Raw genomic sequence first — 25,117 nt, 5'->3', positions numbered from 1 at the left:
ATTATCATCTCTTTTGAGGAATGATGTCCAAAGAAAAAGCCCAAATTACATGAGGTTTAATAATCGGACCAGGAAAAATGAATAACTATAAGAAAGTGAAAATCAGAATCAACAAAAAACTATGAAACAGAGACACTTTTGGGGGGGGTGGGGGCGGGAGGGGAGGGATTGGGATCAGAAAGGGGGGGTTGCAACTGTATGGGGAATATAAAAATAAAATTATTAAAAAATAATAATAATTAGGTAAATACTTCTTAGAACTTTTTACTTTCTTCCTTCTTGACCCTATTACAAAACTGTTCTTACTTACTTTCGTCTTTAGCACACTGTTTGACCACTGACAAGAAAACACATTTACTTTAAGCTATGTCTCCTACTGGCTGAACTTGTCAGGAAAATAATGGCCAATAAAAGCAGCTTTTTATAAAGGACTTAGTATAGATGGTTATCAGAGTGAGTAAGTGGACAAAGTTTTATTAGTACAGGGAAATACTAGTTCAAAAGTCCAATTCAAATATCTTCAGGGAATTAACAAGGAGGAATTGGGTATAAGTATTGGGTGGTTTCCTAAAAGGCAAAGACTGGCATTTGAGGAGGCACAGATGCAAAGCCAGTGTTGTAAATAACAGCAGCTAGCAAGAAAAAACATTTGTCTTTCTGAATTGACAATATGGAAATCACACCTGTGCACATAAAAAAATCTACAGGAAGAGTGGAATTGTTTTAAAAGGACAATTTGTATATTTACTTCAGGGTTACTAATGCTCAAATTATGATGAGGATAATCTTATCACCCCACCATCATATTTACAATCATAACTTCCTGAATTTCCTTAACTCATAAAGAAGAAGTGGTAATGTTTTTATCAATAAACTCTCCCAGAGCTCTTGAAAAAAGAAAAGATAAAGTAAACAAAATTTTAAATTCTGAAGCTCAGTTGAGATCCATATTCAAATAAGAGGTATCAAATCCAGAAATATTTAAACATTTGAGGTGATAATGGTCACTTTATCTTTAAAAATACACAAAATTATATATTCAGGCATGTGCAATTTTTACATCTTATTTTCACAAATCCTGAGAAATTCTCACTTTAAAATGAATTAGGATTTCTTCATGGTTTTTATAAGAGTAACAGCTGAATAATCTACTTGAAAGAAACTGATCACAAAAATACTTATCTAAAACTTTTAAATACATAAAAACAAATTTTAAAAATGTTATTTACTATCTTTTCCTCCTATCAATCATACATAGTGGTCACTGCCCATTCAAAAAAGATTCAATTAACTTTCTAGTCTAATGCCATTTATTAAATAAGAGAGATAATCTGTAGTGTAATCCACATTTCATTAAAAATGGAATAAAATGCATAATTTCAGACACTAAACAATTATGGGATAAAGCATACTTTGTCTATCATAGAGTAATAATCATAAACCAATGCTCTATAATACTCTGTAAATGTGTTGCAATAAGGCCAAACTGGATTTTAATCTTTTTCCCTTATAATAGGATAAATATAGAAGAGAGGCTGAGCTCATGTTACCATAATATTGCAATAAAACTAATGTAATCCTTTTGATGTGGGGATTCACTCGAGAGACCTGTTTTTAATAGCTAAGAATAAAAATACTTAGTTTTCTCTAATTAAGCATTTGCCTTCTTCAAAATCAAAAAATTAAAATAGCGAACCTGTCCTGCATCTATAAACAGATAAAAATATCAAAAAATTATGTGTGTATCTCTGTTATTAGGAATGTTGCATCTTTAATACCACCTGAAAATTTTCTCATCTACATCTCCAAATTCACTGCTTATAAATTTTGGTTCCCACTAACTACACAGGACACAATTTACTTGAGTTTTGCCATATGACAATTTATCTGTTTCTTCCAGTGTCCATTAAGATATTTTCTCATTTTCATCTGAGTAGAGGCTGTAACAGTCTCCTAACATATTTCTACTAAAAGTTTGTTAAAGGTTATCAAGTCTATTTTTTATCATGATTCTCAGAATTCAAAGTCCCTGCCCACAACCTAATGGTAATATTTGTTACAGCAAGATCCACTTGCAGGTATCAAAATGTCTATTAGTTACTTTTTATTCTATAGCAAAGGACCACACATTTGTGGATTAAAATAACACAGATGTATTATTTGTGGTTCTAGAAGAGGTCTTACATGAATCTTTTCCTTTTTTTTTAAGATTTATTTATTTATTTATACAAGCATTGGGTATAGTCAGAAGCGCAGGAGGGTGAGAGAATTCACCAGAGCCAGAGCAGGGAGCAGAACAGGTAGAAGGACTGAAGTACACTGCTGAAGGGAGCAGTGGGCGCGGCAGGAGAGTTCTGTTGCGCCATGTGGCACCCTTGCCCGGTGGCCAGGGATCGAACCGGAGCTGCAGAGGCTGCGGGCAGCTTCGCAGCCCAGCTTGAGCGCCACCAAGGGAGGCCCTCCTACATGAATCTTACGGATCAATCTTAAGGTCAATTAAGGGGTAGGTAGGCCTATGATGCCCTTGGAGTCTGAAAGGGAAAAAGCCATTTTCTGTCCCTTCCAGCTTCATGGGAAAATCTGCTGCCACTGACACCAAACTCCTCCCTCTTTATGCAAAGTATATTACTCCAATCCTTGCTTTGATCCTTGCATCTCTTATTAACCCTCCTCTTCCTTCCCTATGATCATCCCACCTCTTACTTATAATAACTCTTGTGATTACACTGAGTTCACCTGGATAATTCAGGATCATCTCCCCATCTTAAGAAAGTTAATTTACTGTATATCCAAAGTCTTTTATGCCACGGGAGATAACATATTTACAGGGCCTGGGGTTAGAATAAGGACATCATTGGTGTGGGTAGTGGTGTTATTATTCAGCCTACTTATTATAGAGCCCCATGCCAAGAATTACTGTAATTATAAGTCTCTTGTTTATTTAATACAGGATGGTTCTTTAAACAGATCAGTTTTGATTGATGGTTTTAAAAAGAGGATTGTGGGGAAAGATAATACCATCACCAAAACTTTTGCCACCTTTGCTCTGTTAGATAATGCTATTTTCTGATCTCCTTTTTATAAAAAAAAGTTATTTTGTGAGTAGTGGAGTTATTTTCTTCAGTCACTTAAGGAAATAATTCTAAAATTCAATTTATATTTTTCCATTGATATTATTTGAATGGAAATCTGAATTATAAAGTCCTCCCTAGTAAAGTCCTCCCTAAATTGGCATCGTGAATTTGATGCTATCTGTAGGAACTACCAAATAAATATCACTGGATTGTTCTTTAATCACAGTGCATATATGATTAATGTAATAGATTTCTGTTCTTTGGCTGACATGAAGATTGATATATATATATATATTAATATCTAAATTGGTGATTCTAGACAGGCAATATGGCATAAGTATAGTATATTGAAAAATGTACAGGAATATGATTTCCAGTCCTACACTCTCAACAAGTCTATTCTACTTTGGAAAATCAAATCATCCACAAATATCATTTTTCTCATCCATAAAATGAGGTCATGAATTAGGTCAGCAATTTTAAGCTTTTTAACATAAAATCGTTTTGTACAAGATACACTAAATGGAATATACATATTTTATTAATATACCTTTATAAATTCAGATGCACTTATCACCAGCACAGTTTCCATGACATATTATAAAACTGATAAATGAATATGTAAGAGCTATTCATTGGCAAATTTAAACCAGGGGTTAAAGAGCCTATTTATATTATTTTTTTCAATATTATTATATCATATATTATTTTATATTATTATCAATACATGCAACTGCAAATGACACTCTTAGTAACAAACTTTGCAATTTCAAAATATACTTAAAAACAAAGACAGAAGTCTATTTTTACATCTTTTCAGAAATAAAGAAACTTAAGGGACAGTATTAGCTAATCTGCATATGTACTGATTTGTGCATGTGAACACTATTTTCAGTTTTTAAGAGGATTGTAAAAGTAAATAGTCTTGAACTCCCTAAATCATTTGCAAAATAAACTCTAATATCTTAGGAATATACAATAGCTAAAAATATAATGATAAGTAAATACATAAAGTTCATTTGTATTTTAAGACAGTGTTTAGAATTCATCACATGCCAGAAATTTATCAGTAACCTTGGCTGTTTTGAAAAGTTCCTGTTACTTTAATAGAAACTTCATATAGTATATATACTTAAAATACATATCTAGTTTTATTGCATTTTTTCTAGCCTTTTACTCCAGTCTTTAAGTGTGCCATGAATTGGAACAAAATCTTCAAGGTCAAGAGCTTCTAGATCATTTGCTTTTATTTATAAAAATGAAAATAGTCTCTACACATGTGGGGGTATATGGTAAAATTTAACTCCTTTTTAACCTATTATCACAAAGGAAAAAAAGGGGAAAACCAATGGAAGAAATAGTGAAATTAACAACTCAGGCAAAACTTTCCTTTGTAATGTAATTTAGATAGAAGGGAATCAAAAGCTGATTGGAATACTATAGGGAGAAATTTTTATTCATTTTAACTTTCTTTTTCTGCAGAAGATTAAAAAAGAAAAAAGATACTTTAAATTATGTCAATAAAACATAGATGTAATGGAGAACAAGAAAACTGATATACCTTCAGGGAATTGAAAAGTAGAATAATTCTGTGCCACAACAATATTCATTCATCCATCCATTCCAAGAGAGACTGACTGCCATGGTATTAAATATCAGGCACAGACTTAACAAACATAAGCAGATTTCCCCCCCTATTTTCATAAGCCTGACAGTCCATCCAGATAGTTCTTCATTTATCCTAAGAAATTTCTGAATAATAAACAATTTGGACAATGCTTTGCAATCACTGTAGAAATATTCCATTTTTATTCTGCTCTAATTTTCAAAATTAAAGGGATATTTTAGTTTTTCAAACATGTTGAAATGCAGATATTAATTTAAGTAATTTTCTCTATATTTAAAAATAAATTACAATGATAAAAGACCACTGTCAGAGCACTTGGAAACACTGGTGTTTCACAGAGGCTAGCTCTAAGTCACAAAGCACTGATTTAGCTTACCTAAAATTTTAGTTGTTCCTGACTTGTTTTCACTTAAATAGGTCTTCCTTGACTGCAGGCTATGATCTACTACTCAACTACTAATATACTTTTCTGTAATATTCTCTTTTCTGATTCAAGATAAATAAAACCCCATTCTCAGGTTAATTTTTGAAGACGTGTACATTTTCTTAACAGGCAGGAAGAAAGATGCACACCTGTTGCCTTGTAGGAAAACAGAGTGTGAATTCCAGCAAGAGGGCTGAGCCTATTTCAGAGGAAAGACAACAAACTCATTCTCACTGAGTACAATTTTTCAAAAGGGCCGGCAACTTCCTCAAAACTAGTTCTGTTCTAGGGACCAAGAAAAGTCATACCCCTGCCAGGGTTTCTTAATGGTCACTCTATTAAGGCTGAATTTAGTTTTCATTGTCAGAAAAAAAAGTGATATAAAGAATCTGAAATTTTCTTCAGATGCTTTACCATTGCCTTCAATATATAGCTGGCAAAACATAAAGCAGAGACTTCACCCCCATTTGCAAACCACACTCCACTGCAGTTGCAAGCTCTGTAAGAGATAAAGCAGAAGAGTATAATTTAAGAGACTACTGAGTTGTACCCAAATTCAAGTTCATCTGTGGTAAATATGGTGGGAATGAATTCAGTCAAATAGCTACTATACACATGGTATAACCAAATGGCGTTTCCATGGTCTTACTGTAACTTCTTGACAGACTAAGTGTTCTTTTCCTTCTCATATTTGTTATTTTTGAAAGTCTGATCACTTAAAAGGCACATTTAGCCATCTGCACACTCAGAGAAAAGGGCACCCAAGAAAGATTTGAAGAAACAGTAAGACAAAATTAAGATCATGAAGAAAATGCTTTTTAAAAACCTTCACTTTATCTAGTAATTACATAGCAATGTGGGAAGAAAGAATAAACAAAGTAAATATTACCAGCATTTTATGCATTTTGGATAAAATGTTCCTTGCATACCTACTCTTTTGGGACAAATAAATTTTAGTTAAAATAGGAATGCATGTTTAAAATACATACTAGCACTTAAGTAAAGATAATTTTTGAGGATTTGGGAAGGATATTGATCATAAACGTTTAGGGCCTCCCTGGTGGTGCAAGGGGTTAAGACGCAACCTATGAAGCAATCCACAGCCACTGCAGCATGAGTTTGATCCCCAGCCAGGGAGCTACACACATGGCGCAGCAGACCGCTCCTGACTCACCCACTGCTCCCCTCTGCAGTATATTTCAGTCCATCTGCCTGTTCTGTTCCCCACTCTTTCTCTGGTGAATCCTCTCACCCCCCGCACCTCTGGCCTGTACCCCAGTTCTTGTATGCATGAAATAAATAAATCTTTTAAAAAATAAAAAAAAGTTTAATATACATAATGCTCAGAATAATTATCTGATTTAGACAATTACCAGGATAAGAATATATAAAACTATTAAAGAATTAACAATTAAACTGCAGTTTACAGACTTCTTTCACTATCATATTCTAACTTTAGACTTATCAAAAGAATTAATAGATTTATATTAAGTGAATGAATGAATGAATGAATGCAGATATATATACCTTAGCTTTTGGAATTCCCTTCTTTCCATGGGTTCAAATTCACTATTTGAATTTCACCTTTCCAGCTCTCTCTGGAGCTCCATGAAGATAAATCCCACTAAAGTACCTAAATCTCAGTGACAAATGTGTTCATGGTATTGTAGACTGACAAATGAAAGGAGGTCCCCTATTTTCAAAAACATCATTGGTAATGACTAGGTTTTATGGACTTTAACTGCATACTTGGAATCATTCTGTGAAGTAACTGAACTTTAATTTATATTAGAAACAAACCACTATTATTTATTATTCATCCTATGGGAAAAAAAGAATCTAACATTAGTTCAGACTTTGCTACAAGTATCAGATTACCCAACATAGTGGTTTTTCATAGTAGGGATATTCATTTTTTTCAGGCATAAATATCAGGAGTTAAGGAGTTCCAACAATGGCTAGTTCATAAGTTGAGTGTTATCAGAACTCTGTGGTGGTTTGCTATTCTCTTGACTTTCTCCTCTCAATATCAATTTGACTCTCAACTATCTAAACACTGTATCCTCAATAAACAACACCCCAAGATAAGGGAGAGTTGAGGGTGGCTCTTACCTTCACTCTTTTCATCACTCAGGAAGGAAATATTTTCATTAAGACCAGACAGAAAACAGATTGTAATAGCTCCCTTTACATACACAACTCTGACCCTATTGCTGGTGGAGGTGAATGGGAATTGCTTAGATCAGTGTGGTCCCCTGAGCAGCAGCAGCCATATCAGCAGTAAACATGTTAGAAATGCAAACTATTAATTTAGAAACTGGAGTTGAGGCCAAGCAGTCTGTTTAAACCACCCCTCCAGGTATTTGTAAATCAAGCAAGAGTTTGAGAACTGCTAATCTAGACCAATACGATTCATCCCCTCATCTGAGCCTCCCTCTCTGAGGTTCTAAGGCTATGTGTTCCCCCTGCTTGAAGGTACCTCCCCAACATGGTTGTCTCCTTCATTATCTTCATCTTACCAGTGAGTCTTTCTGGACAACTGCATATAAAACAGTAAGGTTCTAGTATTCCCCATGAACCCTATTGCTTTATTTATCTCCAAAGAATGTATCTATTTGTCATAGCATGCATTTGTTTGTTAGTGTCTGGTCTGTTTCCCACTCCTGGAATTTAAGTTCCTCAGAAGAAAGGGCTTTGTTCTATTTACTCATTATACCTGGGGCCTAGAATATTTGTTTGGTATATAACAGACATTAAATAAATATTCACTAATGGATGACTGGAATATGGAAATCCAAATGAAACTGGAAAAATTCAAAGAATGGCTAATGGATAGACAAACGAGTTTGCCAAAGCAAACTATCCACAAATGGAGTTTTGTAATAAATTGATTTATGACTTAGAATCTTTGAGTGTTTTAATAAAATATAGCCATATTTCATTTAACTTAAAAAAACTCTTTTTTTTTGCCTTGAATGCTATCTTCAAGTAAAATTTTATGTTATACATTTTTCCATTCTACCAGTTGATATCTTATAAATTAAAATACCAGATTTTTTTTAATGGACAGATTTGAACATAGAAACCTCCATCAAAATCAAATTTTAAGTAACCAAATTTATTCCTAAAATTCACAAATTCCTATGAATTATAAATTGGACACAATCACAAAAGTTTCAAAAATGTAAGCTACTTATATAAACAGATTACAATATGTTTAATTTCTCATACATTTGGCTGTGATTTTTAGTCATTTCTAGGGAATGATTCAACATTTTGATTTCTTATCAATGTGAATAAATATGTGATTCCCTAAATAATTTTTAAACAAGTACTTTTGAAAATCCATTGAGAAAATTTTATTATAATTTATAGAATATTTGCATGAAGTAGTATGTTTAAATCAAACCATAAAAAGTTATTCATTGAAATAATTTCCTTAAGAAGAAAATTAAGTTATTACAGTATAAATTTTTTATGGCAGCGTGAAATAAGTTCCTTAGCTACAAACTTAAAAATAACTGTGTGTGCGTGTACAATTTAGTGTTATTATAAATGATAGGCCAAAAGATATAGAGCAAGCTAATATTAAACAACCTAAAACATTATTCTTTCAGAGGCAGTCAGAGATACTTGCACCTAAATATGTTGAAATGCAAGTCACCGAACAAATAACTTTCCATTATTGCCACAGGAACCTTTCCCAAGACTTATTCTCCTTTTTGCTTTTCAAAAATATAACCAATTAATTTTTTAAATGTTTCCAGCAAGCTTGGCTTTGCATATGCTATTTTATAAATGAAATGACTTTCATATTATCCAGCATAAATTAGATAAGCCCTTCCTTTCCATTCCAGACACATATCTCAGAAAGACTTCTCACCTATTTTTGTTGTGTTGTGTTTTGTATTGTTATTATGTTTTTACACTGATGTCTTATTTGGTTCACCTATATTCCTCCTATAAGTAAAACCATCTGATATTTTTCTTTTTCCTTCTGACTTATTTCACTGAGCATAATTCCTTCCAGCTCTATTCAGGTTGCTGCAAATGGCATGAGTTTATCTTTTTTGATTGCTGAATAATATTCTATTATGTAAACAAAAACAGACAATTATAAATCAGAGACATCCTGCAGGGGAGGAGGAGGAGGGAGAGGGATCAGAGGGAGGGAGAGAGGAACACAGGGGACTGTGGTGATTGTGCACAGGTGCATTGGTGAAGGAAATTCTATAGGGACTACACCTGGGTGGGAGAAGCAAATATTGTTTAAAAATGAACAATGATGTAAGAAATAAATTAAATAAATAAATAAAAATAAAAAGACTTCTCACCTAAATATGAGTCAGAATAATACCATGGCTGAACTCAACAGCAATAAACATAACTCCAGAACAACTCTTTTCTTGTCTATCATTCTTTAGACATTTATCATGTTGGTTGTTTACTTCATTTTTTTTTAATAGTCAAGTCAATATCTGTATTCTCTTTATTTTTTATTTTTTTTAAATAATAAATTTTATTTTTATATTCCCCATACAATTGCAGCCCCCCCATTCTGACCCCAATCCCTCCCCTCCCGCCCCTCACCCCCCAAAAAGTGTCTCTGGTTCATAGTTTTTTGTTGATTTTGATTTTCACTTTCTTATAGTTATTCATTTTCCTGGTCCCTTATTTAAGTTTTCTAGATTCCTGCTATGAGTGAGACCATTGTATTCTCTTTATATGTTGGTTACCATCAGGTATGAGTTCCAAGAAATAATCTGTACATTGGAAACTTTTTAACTAATCCTCACATTTTAGAAAATGTTCAAAACCATGTGATACTAGTACATATGCTAAATGGTCCTGGCTTTCAAATTGTTTCAATTTTCTCACATAATTTTTAGTATGTGAAATAATATAGTTTTACTCAACACATATTTTAAGTATACAGTTTAATGAATTTTTACCTGTACCTGTGAAATACTGAACCACTTCTTGCCTAGAAAGTTCCTTTGTGCCCTACCCAGTCAATGTGATTATGACATTTTAACTATTAAGTATGCTCTGGCAGAAACCTTTTTTATTTTCCTATAGAAAAATTTAAAATCAAAACTGACCATACTTATTTAAAAATATAACTAGGCAATAAACTGACTTTACCTTAATTAGTGTAAAATGGAAAATTGCTAAACGTATAGACAAGGAATTACATTACATCTGAATAGAGACATTAATACAAGCTTACTTTCCCCAAGTAATTGCTATCACAAAATTTAGTTTTGTTTTTGTACATAAGTCTTTCATAATGCAATTTCTACAGATTTCTACATAACACAATTATGTACTCTTGAAATAAGGTATAGAGCAATTATAACAATTAAGATGATGATAAAGTAGCAGTTAGTATGTTATAGTTACAATATTCCAGGCATTAGATTGAAGCATTTCAAATATTCAAACTATTTTAATCCTCACAATTATAGTAAGAGGTGGGCACCCAATTATTTTTATCTTGGTGATAAAGGATTATATAATTTACCTAATGCTTAAAAATAGCAAGCAACAAAGTCAGAATTTGAATCCTGCTAGTCCAGGGCAAGTGTCCCTTCACTTACTAAGTCACACTGTCAATTCAGAAGCATAGCAGGGCTTGATTATTAGACAAAGAAGAAACTACCACAAAAGGACTCTTTCTTACTAACTGCAAGTTTCTGGAAGCTTATAGTCTATGCCACATGGTAAGCTTGATTTCCATAATCTGAATTCTCCTGCAGTTGAGAATATTGAAACTATCAATATAATATTGAGACTACATTGGGACAAAAATGGCACTTAAATGTGAATGCAAACAAGTAACTAAGAAAATTTAAATTTTTAGAATCAGTCATAGCTGGCGTTTCTCACTTATAGAAACACAGTATGATCATATCTAAGAACTTGGATGCTAATGTGGACCATTTATGCTTCTGGCTCTATTTTAAGCCTGAAAAGCATCAGTGATATATATACCTCAATGACTCCTGCCATCATTTCTATAAATTTCAACTCTCACTCTGATCCATGGGATGTTTTTAAATAAAATAAGTGTTTAGGGCCTCCCTGGTGGCGCAGCAGGTTGAACACAGCACTGTGAAGCTTTCTGCAGCACGGGTTCGATTCCCAGCCAGCCAGGGAGATTCCCACATGGCGCCGCAGACCTCTCCTGTAGTGCCCGCTGCTCCCCTCAGCAGTGCTTTCGGTCTGTCTGCCTGATCTGCTTCCCACTCTGTCTCTTGTGAATCCTCTCACCCTCCCGCACCTCTGGCCTGTACACCAGCTATTGTATAAATAAAAAAAAAAAAACTAAAAAAAAAAAAATAAGTGTTTAAACATTTTATGTATCTGTATATATTTTCTCTTTTATTAAAAACTGCTTTATTTTAAAAATATCACAAGGAATACTTTTTGAATTGAAAAAGTATTTTTTTCTCTTTTCTGAAGCTTTTTATTACTTCTCATGAGGCAAAGGAAAAGTCTTTTTCTTTATTGCCTTTACAAATCAAGAGTAAAACACAAATGCTTAATTGAGCAGATTGATGATTAGATGGAGAAAAATGATGAAAGGAAAGATGCCAACACAAACAGAATATGGCCATTCATTTTGTACCCCAAATGAATCAACTACAGCTCATGAATGTGGGTCTAATACTAATTCTGGCAGCAAACCACCAGAGCACCAACCCTCTGTTGAAGCCCCGTGTCTACATGCAGACAGTTTTTTCTTGTTTCCTTTGCTAGAGCATGCCAAATAACTCTTTTCCTTGTTGGCACAATCAAATAACTCTTAAATGAAGGAGCATAAACATAATGAATGTGGGGGAGACTGTTTCCCACTCTAAGCTCAAAGATGAAAATGGTTTTTATGCTTAAGCTAGAAACTGAACCATATATGCAATGTCAGCGGGGAGTGCCCTGGTCATTAGCCATCAGTGATCCAAATTTTGGGCATCAGTTCAACTAAAACATATTTTTTTTTTTATTATGGGAAAAAAAAAAGGAAAGCATTTTCAATACAACTGCATTACCAATGAAGATATGGCTCATGTTCCACACCCATAATGTTACATATGCGTGGACGTGGTCAATTTGTTTAATGTTTGATGTCTACCACAGAAAATAGGGCTTTAAACATGCAACTTGGTATTCTGAGGCGATGTTGCTGAGCTTTAACTCATATGTTGGTTAACCAGCGGCACAAGACCTTTCAGAGACTAAATGGCAGAAATAAGCCCTTCTAAGGTTTTCTAAATCTTTCCTATTCTCATCACAGGATTCCTCCAGTCAAGTACCGAGGATAGAAAGTAGCACCCATTAGGCGTTGAAGACACCCAAGTGAGTCAGAGAACTTGGCTGGCAGTATAGCGGGGACCTACGCCAAATACTCTGTAATAGAAGTGCCATATTAAATTACCCATGAAGCAGGGAACAAAGCTCTTTCATTTTAAAAGAGGGTGAATGGAATTTGGAAAAAAAAAAAAAAAGCAAACTTCTTACCTTTTGTAGCAATTCGTACACACTGGGTTTTTGTTTCCTGATAGAGTAAAAATAAAAAAAAGTCAGAGTACAGGTAATGTTTCCTGTTTTATAAACTATAACTAATACGGGGTTATAAAATAAGTATATAAAGAACAGAATGTCAGTATTAAGGAAGCTTTAAACTTTTAAAATATGTATTCTCATGATATCTTTAAAAGATTAAAAAGATTAGAATGATTTTTTAAAAGATTAGAATAAGAACTCTTAAAATAATTTCTGAGTTTTCTAAAGGTTTGTTTCTTTTTTCACCTTGTAATGAAACATGCTATCTTGTTCTGGGACAAGTAGTATTCTACCTGCATTTATTGTATTTGTGAATATTCAGAAAGTATAATGTATTTGCAAAGCTAATACAAATTTGACTCAAACTTCATTCTCATCACAGAGCTACAGACCAAAGGTGAACACAACATGATCTCACTCAGATCCTAGCATGATTCAAGAGCCACATCATGGTAGCTAAAAAGATCATCAAAAAACTGCACCACATTTGCAATATAATGTATTTGCCCCCCCCTTTCGATTTAAATAACAACAGTTAAATATTTCTTGGTGGGATTATTTTCCTTCTCTTGAAGGACAAATTGGGTATAGGAATTAGAAGCAGAAATGGAAAAGAAGAATTGTTTAGATTTTCTTTCGATTTCCTTCCTTTTTCTTTTTGAATGTTGTGGATGGTACTAGGAATTGGAATACATCTCTAGACTGCACCTCAGTCCTGCATGACTAAGCCTGTATCTGTGAATATACAAAGAATTGAAAAAAAAAAATTGTGAAGAGCTGGTGAATGAAGCAGAGACTACTTGTTTTCACAATACATGTATAACTCCATTTTGAGTGGTTCTATATTTTGATAAACCAAGAGTTTACAATTTTCTCTTGAGCACTTATTTTTGAATTAAATGAAAAAAGCATTGAGGAGGGAATTAGTAATTAAAAATGAAAAGTTTGCATTTTAATTACTTAATTGTGACTTGAGGCCTTCATAGTATGCTGACAGAGATTGTTTCACATCCCCATAAAGACCCAAAGGGATTTTGATTTCCTAAAAGCAATCACTGTTAATTCTATCAGGATTACCAGCTTCTGCTAGTAGGAGTCATGTCAATTTTAAAACTCTTTGCCAAGATAACTGTGAAATGTATTGTTGCTATTCTGTACTTTGATTAAACCACATGTAGATATATTTAACAATTAGAAGAGAAAATTCATATCAAAGCTTTAAAAGAGTGCCACAGAAAATCCTTTATAAGCAAGAAACATTCATTAACACTCCTCTCATACCACAGACCAAGTAACAGAAATTAATTTGGAATCTCTCACCTCTCTACAGATGAATACCCAAACATAGAAGTATGTTTTCTACCACTATGCTACTTTTACCCAGAATGGAATAATAACTCCCATAGACTTCTCTTTTTTGACCACTTCAGTTGGAATGATGTGTGTATCTGGGAAGTGGGCAGCTCACTTGGCTCTAAAGATGCCCACTTAAGTAGAAATAAACCATAAGACTAGAAAAACATTTCAACCACGAGTAGCCTCTGGTTTTGGAGTATATTTTAAAAGATAACCATGTTTTGTTTTTTTTTTAATTTTTTCCTTGTCCTATACTATAAACCAACTATACAGGTAAGCAGAAAAATAAAGCTTTAATTTAAAGGCAGCCAATCAATACCTAAGTTCTCATGGCTCCTGCAAAAATGCAGTGTCATCCAATTAAACTATTCCAAGTGGACTATGACTATTGCCGTTGTACATCATATATTTCACATCACCTCCCAAGTACCCATGTCAGGGACTCAATACCCCAAAACCCAGCAATTTCCTAACAGCAAGAATATAAAAATGCCATTATTCTTCTCTTGGATTTTAAATTGTGGAAGCTTTCTATTTTCAACATATTTTCCTACCCTTCTCTGCAAAAAAAAAAAAAAAAAAAAGAAAAGAAAAGAAAAGAAAAAGAAAAATTAAATAAGTTTTAGGAAAGAAAATCTTTCAAAGAGAACAGCATGAGGCATGAAGGCCAGGTTATTTCTCCACATATGGAAGCGCTGGTACTTTCTAACTTCCTGTTGTGTTTTCCTCTTCAATATTCATTTGGGATCAGTGGCAGTGTTCAAAAACAACTGTGTCCAAAATGGGAAAAGGAGGGGCAACCAGGGGGATGGAAAACAGAGTTCTCTAATGGCACAGCATCCAGCCATCTCCAGGCAGCCTTCTGTTTCGGTTCTGTCAGCTATACCACAGGCGCCCTATTACATAGTAATCAGAGGATTGTTACTTGTTATTTACTATTTGGCTTGTACCCCCCGAAAAGTTTATAAGGGTTTATTAGCCTGCTGTGGAACATGCATTCTGTTTATCCTGCAGTAAATTTAATCTTCTAAAGTGCGCCACTACTGAGCAAAGACAGAACAATGCCTGGTATTTACTGGGGGGAGTCTCAGCAGCAGCACACCCACCTCCTCCAATCATTTTATTCACAATTGCTCTTATGGGCTTTCCTGAAGAAGTTTCAAGCAGAAGCAGTTACCAGGATACGGGAACCCTGTGCAACGGAACTGAAGCCTCAGTCCTACAGTAGGCTCCAAAATGTACATAGTGTGGGCAATAGAAGCAACGCCCCCTACACACAATTCCCTCCTTCTTTTTCTGACAAATGTTACTGCATATTTATGAAATTTGACGGCAGTTTTTTTGCAGCAAAGGAAAAAGCCAATCTTTGTGGAAACTCACCTTCTCCACACTGCTCATGGCCTGGAAATAGATGTTGTATCCTTTGCGTGGAGCCAAAGGGGGATTCCAAAATCCCTGGTAGGTCCTATTGTCACCCACTGTGAATGGGGCAGGTTCTGGAAGATTCCCTGGGGGTAGTTCAGCAGCAAAATAGTAAGGGGCACCCCCGCTCATGGCATTTTGATATGTAACAGGAACCTGGTAGCACTCCATTGCTCCGGCTTCCCTCTTGGTGCGGTGCGGATGCAGCTCTTCCACAACGATCTGATAGGCACTTTGTGCAAAGAGAAAAAGCACACATCGAGAGAGTCTAGATACTAAGACTTTAAAAAATGAATGAGGCATTTAATGTCAGCCCTCAACATAAAAGTCTTTAAAGTCTGTCTTTACCCTCTACATTCCTGGTCTCAGCTATGGCACAATAAGAAAGAATTGCATATATATTCAGCTTCCGCCAACACTAATATAGTTACTAAGGAACTGAAAAAAAGTAAGAAAAACCATCGCTGAGCTCTACACAATCTTAGATATTGAAAAAAAACAAGTCACCCTAATAAGCTCATATTAACCAGAGACACATAACAGATTAAGCCCAGTGTCTGATATCTTTAAATGTTTAAGTTAACATTTTCCTTTGAAATGCTATTATGGAAGTCCTGCTCCAAGGCCCTACAGAATGCCTGCCTGGGGCGGGGCTCCAGGCACCAGTTTGTGGTTGTCATGGAGTTAGAGACTGAATGTACTGACAGGCTCCCCACCTCTTGACCTTGCCCTGGCATCAACATTGGCTCAGAGCTATGCAGATCTAAAGCACAAGTGACATGCAGCAATACAGGCACAGATGGACAGAAATCTGTACTCGGCACTGAAATAGACTGTCTCCTTCTTCTAGAGTTGTTAATAATAAAATGCTACAAATTGTAGAAACAGATGGCATTTGGCCTATTAAAGCTTAAACCTAAACCTTCCACCACCTATCTTAAAAGTTTTAAAACTTTTCTACAATAACTATTATTTTATAGCAGAAAGGAGAGAAAAAATAAAGCTACCTTCAAATAGAGGTAAGGCTGTTAAAAGGGGAGGAAGAGTAAAGGTAGAAAGAAAGGGGGCAGGAGGCTCGGGGGTTAAAGACAATGGGTGCCTGGACAGTAGGGGTGGTGTGGTAACATATACCTGAGCAGTTTTTCCCCTGAATTATGTACAGTTTAGTAAACCAACATTACCTAAGTAAAAAAAAAAAAAAAAAAAAGCAAGCAATTTTGAGCAGTGCACTACACCAATACCTTTAGATTGGAAAGTACATTTTGTATGTAAATCAGCATATTCAAATAACTTTAGTTAGTAAAAATATCATACTTAATATTCATAACACAAAACAAGAACATGATCTGCTTATTAATTACTTTCATCAGTTTCAGAAATTGGTATAGTAAAATAATGTACTTTCTTTTAGGACAGTCTTTTTTTTTTTAAAGATTTATTTATTTATTTATACAAGCACTGGGTACAGTCAGAAGCACGGGAGGCTGAGAGAATTCACCAGAGCCAGAGCGGGGAACAGAACAGACAGGCTGACGAAGTACACTGCTGAAGGGAGCGGGGGCACGGCAGGAGAGGTCTGCGTGCCATGTGGGACCCTATCCAGCGGCCAGGGATTGATTGAAACGGTACTGCAGAGGCTGTGGGCAGCTTCGCAGCCCAGCGCTCAACTGCTACGACACCGGGGAGGCCCTTTTAGGACAGTCTTTTTTTTTTTTTATAATTTTTTTTTTTAATAGAAGCATGTTTTATTTATTTATTTATTTATTTGTTTGTTTATACATGCACTGGGTACAGTCAGAAGCGCGGGAGGGTGAGAGAATTCACCAGAGCCAGAGCAGGGAGCAGAGCAGGCAGAAGGACCGAAGCACACTGCTGAGGGGAGCAGCGGGCGGCAGGAGAGGTCTGCGCATCATGTGGGACCCTCCTCCAGTGGCCGGGGAGCAGCCGGGGATTGAACCGGCGCCGCAGAGGCCGCAGGCAGCTTCACAACCCAGTGCTCAACCACTGCGCCACCGGGGAGGCCCCCTTTGAGGACAGTCTTTAGGCAAACTTTTATTAGGTGATGTACATAAGTGTATTGACATTATTAATATATTTTTATATATTACTAATGTGTTAAAATGAAATGTTTTGAATTTCCTGAATAATGAGAAAATTAATTGCGGTAGCTTATATAAATTAAAAATAAATAAGGTGTGTAGGGTTCAGGTTTGAATTTTGATTCTCTGGGCAAATATACTCATTCTTTATAGGGAAAACAGTCACTATTCAAAGGAACTCCAGCAAGAATACAATATTTTCTTACAGATTTCTATAAAAGAATAAAAGGGAGGTCAAAATAAATAGACTTACTGAATTTGCATCTAAGACAATTAAGATTAAATCAGACTGTTCGAAATCTGATATAAAATTTTAACCCAATAAAGTTGTGTTAAACCTATAGACAGGAAACCTTCATAGATTAAAAGAAAGTGGTTTTACAAATGAAAGATTTTCTTTTCTTCCTAATTTTTCAAGTTTCCTAAATATTCAAAAACCCCATTAAAATATTGCCAAGAAATCAGTAGGTGGTTCTCTACCTTCTTTCCTTTAGAAATAGGACACACATTGCTTTAATCTCAGAAATTGAGATTTGGTCAAGTAATTATGGCAGAATTCTAAGTTACTTGAAATTATGTGGACATTATATTTCATTCTCTACATCTCTGCCAAATTGGGTCTCTAATCTCCTAAGAATGGTATTGAGAAGACACACTCTCTCTGAGGGGTTCCATGATACATGCACTTGCCAATTTTTAAAATATAAGAAAGAAATATAGCCCTTAGAGAGAAAAATGAAAAGATAGCTAACATAAGTTATGTTAAGCAAACCTAGTCTTTTTTTCTTGTTTAATATCAGAATCTATATTTGTATGCTATGCATTGTTATATTCTGCGGACACATTAATATGTGATATATAAGTGATTGTTATATTCTGCATTGTTATATTCTGCGGACACATTAATATGTGATATATAAGTGATAAACTCACAAATGCACACTCTCAAACAAGTCTAGCTCATATTCTTTCATTAATGGACAATAATAATTATCCTTCATTCTAAATCATTTAACTTAATCCTTAAAAATAAATTCCTTGTTAATTATTACACACTTCTAGAAAAATCCAAAGTCAGTCTTAAGGAATTGACATAGCTTGTATATTTCTTGTACAACGACTGTTTGTCCCAACCTATCAGGTGCAAAGCAAACTGCTGAGGTTGAGAGGGGTGAAAGAAGAAAAGGTACACTCTGTTTTTTGGGAGAAATCTCACCAACATGAGATGGAATCCTAAACTAAAAATCATAAAATTCATTTTTAAAAGCAATTACCTTCCTTTCATTATTCAATTTGCCTAAGCAGACTGTTCTCCAGTCACATACTCCTACTTTTTAAAATCTGTGTTTCCCCTGCCACTTTATTATTTATCAAAACAAATTAATTAAAGAACAGAAAATAAGGAGTGAGAAATCAAATTAGAAGTGATTTGACTGATTATATAAAATGGCCTGTGCTTTTTCATTTTGTTGATGTTTAATTATTTTTTGGTGCTTAACTCTAGCTAGATCTAATGTTATTTGAATTTAGTATCCTAGCAATTTAAAATATTTCAAACCCACCTGAATAGTTTTATTCACCCTACCCATATTTCATACATCTTCTATTCCTTTTAATCAGTTTTTAAAATATTTTTAAAATAAGTTAAAATAAATATACTGAGAACATGAAATTTCACTCACTACTCAAATTATTTTAATTAAAATAGTCTAATTAGATTTAACATTGAAAATAGATTTTTTTTTTTGGGGGGGAGGCTAATGATAGGTATCCCATCATATAATTTCATTTCAGAGGTATGACTATAAGGAAATACATGAAGGGAAGTTTGCTATTAGCTCACAAGTGATAATATGATACATATGGTAGATAATCCTCCTGATTTAAAGCTTAAAAATGTTGAGTCTAAACCCAAAATTATCCAAGACAGTCTACCATGGATTTTTTTTTTAAACCATTGGAAAGCAAATTTGGTTATATCACTTTATAAATTTAGTCAGTTTTAGTCTGTACTTAGTTCTTAGCTTGTTCTTGGTGACAGCAAATACCAAATTATACATTTGCTTGTATTTTATCTATAATGCCGTCTAAAAGCTTCAGGAGAAATTACATAGCTCCAATGTTCAGCAATTTCTCGAATGAACAGACATTTCAAGATCTCACAGACACCACTGTTGATAATTTTCTGCTGCCAAAATTTTGATGATCAACAGAGTAAAAGTTCGATTATCACTTTGTTGAATATCTAATTCTCTGCTCCCACCTCTTCACTATTATCCACAACCAGTCCTTCAATGATTTCTCTATTTCTGTAAGTGGAACTATCAGGGTCTGAGTTAGCAAAGCTCAAAATCCTGGCAACAAGTCACATTTTTAAATCATATTCTGTCTCCCTTGAATAGACAGTTTCTTTACATTCCTATTGCTTCTTCATTAGCTGTTATTTATGTTCACATTACTTTTCAAGCTTTTATTTCTCCTTTATATAATCCACCATCCTGCACCTCCCAATTCATTCAGCCAGTCAATTAATTTTTGAGTGTTCATTATATGCCATACACTGTTCATAAGGAACGTAAGAGAACCATTTTGAACACATATTTTTTTAAAACACCACTATGCACATAAACTTTTGTAATGTTCTCTGATATTCACTTTGTCAAAACTACGTGATGCTCCTCATTGTCAAAATCTGTAATCTTTAAACTGGCATTAATATATTTTGATACTTTGCCAATATCTTCATTTTTCTTCTCACTACATTCTGATATATACAATCCATTTCAAACTTGTATGGCCATTGTTACCTACACATCTCATGCATATCTTCAAAGAGTTTTTTTCTTTTTTTTTTTTTCTATCTCAATTTTCTACTTCTGTCATGAAAACTCTGACCAGCTTACTCTTCAGTAATTACTCTGTCTTATAAATACCAGGGGGATAACTTGAGAAGTGGCAGTAAGTGGGGGTTAAACATAGATATAAACATTCAGAATCATGTGAGTTTTTTTTCAATTTGGCCTGTAACATACATACAATTTACAATGCCACAGACTAATTGATAGAAACCATCAGGGATAAATCTCAATAAAGCTGGGGTTGAGAAAATGTCAAAAATCACTGTCTTATAATAATTATTGCTTTCATCACTAACATACTGGTATTATACTTTTATATATATTATATGCTATATTATGTATTATATATATTTATGATTTTTACAACAACATACTGACAATACACTGTTATGTGTACATTTCCTTCAGTTGTGTATATTTTTTTAGAAATAATATGCTCACTAAAGACAGGGGCTATCATATTTTAATTGCAGCACTCATTATTCATTCATCAAATATTTATCAAGAGTCTATTAAATGCAATGAGCTATTTTAAGTGGTGATGTTAAAATAATGAGAATAGTAATGAAAGTGTTTGCTATCATGAAAAAAAGTGGGGGAATTCAAATAAAATGAAAAGCAAATAAATTTAAAAACACGTGCAACAGAGTATGTCAGAGGGGTTAAGTGCTCTAATGAAAAGTAAAGAAGAGAGGAATAGAAAATGAAAAGTTCTATTTTATACAAGTGGTCAGAAAGACCTATGCGATAAAGAAATGGTTAAAAAGAAACCTGAAGAATGGAAAGATTTCATATACGTGGTATATGTATTAGTTATCATCTCATCCATAGCAAATTATCCTAAAAGTCTAACATTCAAAAAATTAAATATATATAGAGCAGTTTCTGTGGATCAGGAATTTGGGAATGGATTAGCTGAATGGTTCTGGCTCAGAGCTTCTCATACACTTAAATTCAACTAGTTGGGGCTACAATCACCTGAAGGTTTAACAGGGCATAAATTCTCCTCTTCCCTGTTACACACATCAAATTTGATTTTACTTATGTCCATAAAATGGGAAAAAGGGATTATTTCAAACTTTATTTACATTTCAATGTATGATTATTTCTAATTTAAGAAAGTTCTATGTCATGATAGTGGTTAAAAGGTCAAGGAATGCAAAGAAATGAAAGGATATTCCCTGCATATGGACAGGAAAAACTACACTGTTAAAGTGGCCATCTTAACCAAAGCAATATACAGATTCAATACAATTCCTATTAAATTGTCAATGGCATTCTTGAAAGAAAGAGAATATTACTGAAGTTCACGTGGAACCACAAAAGACCTCAAATATCCAAAGTGATCCTGACCAAAAAAAGAGGAAGAATGGCAGCATTGCACTTCCAGAATTTAAACTATATTACAAAGCTATAATAAAATAGAAAAACAAACAAACAAACAGATGCACAGACCAATGGAATAGAATTGAAAGCCCAGAAATAAACCCGCACCTACATGGAAATTTCATATCTATAACAGAGGAGTCAAGAGTATACATTGGGAGAAAGGAAAGTCTCTTCAACAAATGGTGTTGGGAAAATTGAATAGCCTCATGGAAAAAAAAAAAAAAACAAAGAAACTAGACCACTATATTATAACATACATAAAAATCAAAACTACAATGAAGCCACCTTACACCAATGAGAATGGTCCATACTCAAAAAAACAGAAACAAATGTGGTTAAGGATATGGAGAAAAAGGAAGCCTTATATACTGTTAATAGAAATGTAGACTGGTTCTGTCCCTATGGAAAAAAGCATGGAGTTTCCTTCAAATATTAAAAATATTTCTGGGCCTCGCTGGTGACGCAAGGGGTTAAGCACCGCACTATGAAGCAATCCACAGCCTCTGCAACACAAGTTCGATCACCGGCCGGCCAGAGAGAAACCCACATGGTGCAGCAGACCTCTCCTGTCTCACCCACTACACTCCTCAGCAGTGTATTTCAGTTGGTCTGCCTATTCTGCTCACCACTGTCTGTGGTGAATCCTCTCAGCCCCCGCATCTCTGGCCTGTGCCCCAGCTCTTGTATGTGTAAATAAATAAATCTTTAAAAAAATAATAAAAATAGTTCTGCCATATGATAAAGCAATTCAACCCATAAGTATTTATCCAAAGAATGCAAAAATACTAATAGGAAGGGATTGATGCACTGCTAGGATCATTGCAACATTATTGGCAACAACCAAGTTATGAAAATAACCTACGTGTTCAAAGTCACATGAGTGGATTAGGGTGATTCAGTATATATACAAAACGGAACACGACTCAGCTATTAAAAAAGATAAGCAATTGCTATCCACAACATGGATGGGACTGGAGGGGATTATGCTAAGTGAAATAAGTCAGAAAGAGAAAGACAAATACCAGATAGTAGCACTTATATGTGGAATACAGAGAAACAAAACAAAAGTTAAGCTAAAACCAAACCAGTTAAAAAACCCTAGAAATCTGACTGTAGAATTGAGCCATCAGAATAGGGGTGGGGCGTGGGGGAGAGTTAAGAGGGGATGGACAAGAAGGACTATAGGGAGGACTTTACATTATATTTGTGGTTGGTGTACTTTGGTAACATACTTCTGAAGAAGGTGATCCTATAGGTCTAAATCATATAAAATGCTGTAAATCAATGTTACTTTGATTAAAGGTAAATAACATAAATAAATTAAAAAATCAGGGAAAACTTTTGTTATCTTTAAATTTCTGGAATGAAATTCACTATTCTGTAGATGGTTTGGGATAAAGCTCTGTTGTTTTAAGTTATGTATATGTGAACAATTGACATAAGAAATAACCCTAACATATAATGTTTGAACTTCAGTTAAACTCAGTTCCTTATTTTGATCTGAATTTCTGCTAAGCTCTTACTGAACTGGGAACACCAGCTTTATCTTGCTAATATAACTGTGGAAGAAATGATGGTTTGGACTGCATTTTCAGGGTGATATTCAAATTAAATAACTAAAAAATGGTGCTATATGTTTTAAAATGCAAAATTAAATTTTAAAATGCAAAATAAACAATTTGTTAGCCTAGAATAGGAAACTTCTGCTGACTTAAAATAACAGAGCTTATATTTGGAATATGTTGCAATAAAATACATATTCATTTATTACACCTTATGATAAACTAAGTGTACTACCAAGGAAATCTATGTGTTTTTGCAAGATTCTGCTGTTTTCATTATTTGAAAACACAGATACACTGAATCATTCTTTCAGTAAGCAGGATATTCTATATATTATAATTTATAATTATAGCTACTTAGGTAAGATTTGAATTTATGAAGAAAATAAAACCTTTTAAAAAATAAATTGTGCACTCAAAGGGCTTGAGTCCAAATGTGAATAATATTCATTTTGGATCATAGTAATGATTGTCAGATGTGGATGTTTTAAGGGTAGATCACAAAAAGTTGTTAAGAAGATTTGAAGTTCTAGTTAATCAGTAATCACCTTTCACCCTTTATAATGATGATATATTCAGAAATTCATTTTGTCAAAGAGCCACACTTGCCAGGATTGCAGTGCACATGACTGACATTAACTTGTAGATACAGTCTTTATGGCTAGCAGGACAAAGTGGTTGATGATATGACATTATTTGGAACAGGATTTTTTACTGGAATGTAATTCATTTGTTCTGCAAACGTCAAGATGGTTTAGGGATATATCTACTAAAATCTGAATATACTGGTAAGTGAAAATACTTAGACAAATATATTAAAAATATGATTGGTATATTACTATATTACGTATGAATTATAATATATCACATGCAAACAGAAAGCATGTTGTAGGGTAAGGTAAAAGGTATCAGGCTTTTCTGCCCTCCTGCCATCAGGATAGATGAGGGAACCCTGTGATACTGAATGCATGCCTGATGGCGGGCACCTGGAGTGGGTACACCTGCACTAAGACTGTGCTTTTAAGGGCGGTGTCACAGGGATGCCAGAAGAAGCTGAGAAGCAGCAGAAGCCGAAGAGAAGCCAAGAGAGAAGCAAAGAAGCAGAAGCAGAGAATACCAGAAAGCCCAGAGAGAGTGCGGATTTGCTGGGGGCTGGGAGGACTGCCAGCCTCCCGGCCCCCCAGCACCCCTGCCTGTCATATGCCTGGTGAACCCCAATAAAAGACCTGCAAAAATCCACTGAGGACTCTGACTCCTCCTTTACCCTGTCTGCATGTGATCAGAAAACCTGCTCAGTGGCCCATTCTTGACCCTACACATGTCTTTTATAAAATTTGAGTAAAAATAATAAAAATACTCATTACTTAACCTTTAAAATATAATACCTTTAATTCTTAGATGATTTTTTGTTTTGCTACCACTTGTAAAATATAAGCTGCCACTATCTCTCACCTGAAGCCTCTACTCCATCTTTCTTCTCACTAAGCTTAATACATCCCACCAGTGTAAAACCTCACCAGCATTTCCAAGGTTTCTGGCTTAATGTGTTCCAACAGCACTTCTCAATTGGCACCATTCTGCCTTTAGCCTGGATTACCTCCATTCCATTCTCTATGTTCTACCAGAGTGACCTTTCTAAGGAAAATAAATTGCTCCACTTAGAGTTCTTCTATGACTGCCTTCTGCATTTAGGCTGGTATTCAAGAGCCTCTACCTCTGGCTATTGTTTATTTGTCCAGCCTC

The 25,117-nt window shown here is 34.5% G+C and overlaps 1 protein-coding gene across 7 annotated transcripts in view; it reads right to left on the bottom strand.

Moving 5' to 3' along the window:
* Nucleotides 1–25,117, bottom strand: part of PTPRK (protein tyrosine phosphatase receptor type K) — a gene marked incomplete at both ends in the record, with an annotated part of 521,692 nt that overhangs the window by 71,786 nt on the left and 424,789 nt on the right. For all 7 annotated transcript variants that reach the window (XM_084227965.1, XM_084227961.1, XM_084227963.1 and 4 more), the window contains 2 exons: nt 12,644–12,680; nt 15,425–15,698. In XM_084227965.1, coding sequence (XP_084084091.1) covers nt 12,644–12,680; nt 15,425–15,698 — 311 coding nt within the window. The remainder of the gene's footprint in view (nt 1–12,643; nt 12,681–15,424; nt 15,699–25,117) is intronic.

Source organism: Talpa europaea (genome assembly GCF_964194135.1).
Source record: "Talpa europaea genome assembly, chromosome: 2".
NCBI classification, from domain to species: Eukaryota; Metazoa; Chordata; class Mammalia; order Eulipotyphla; family Talpidae; genus Talpa; species Talpa europaea.
This window is presented reverse-complemented; position numbering and strand designations above follow the sequence as displayed.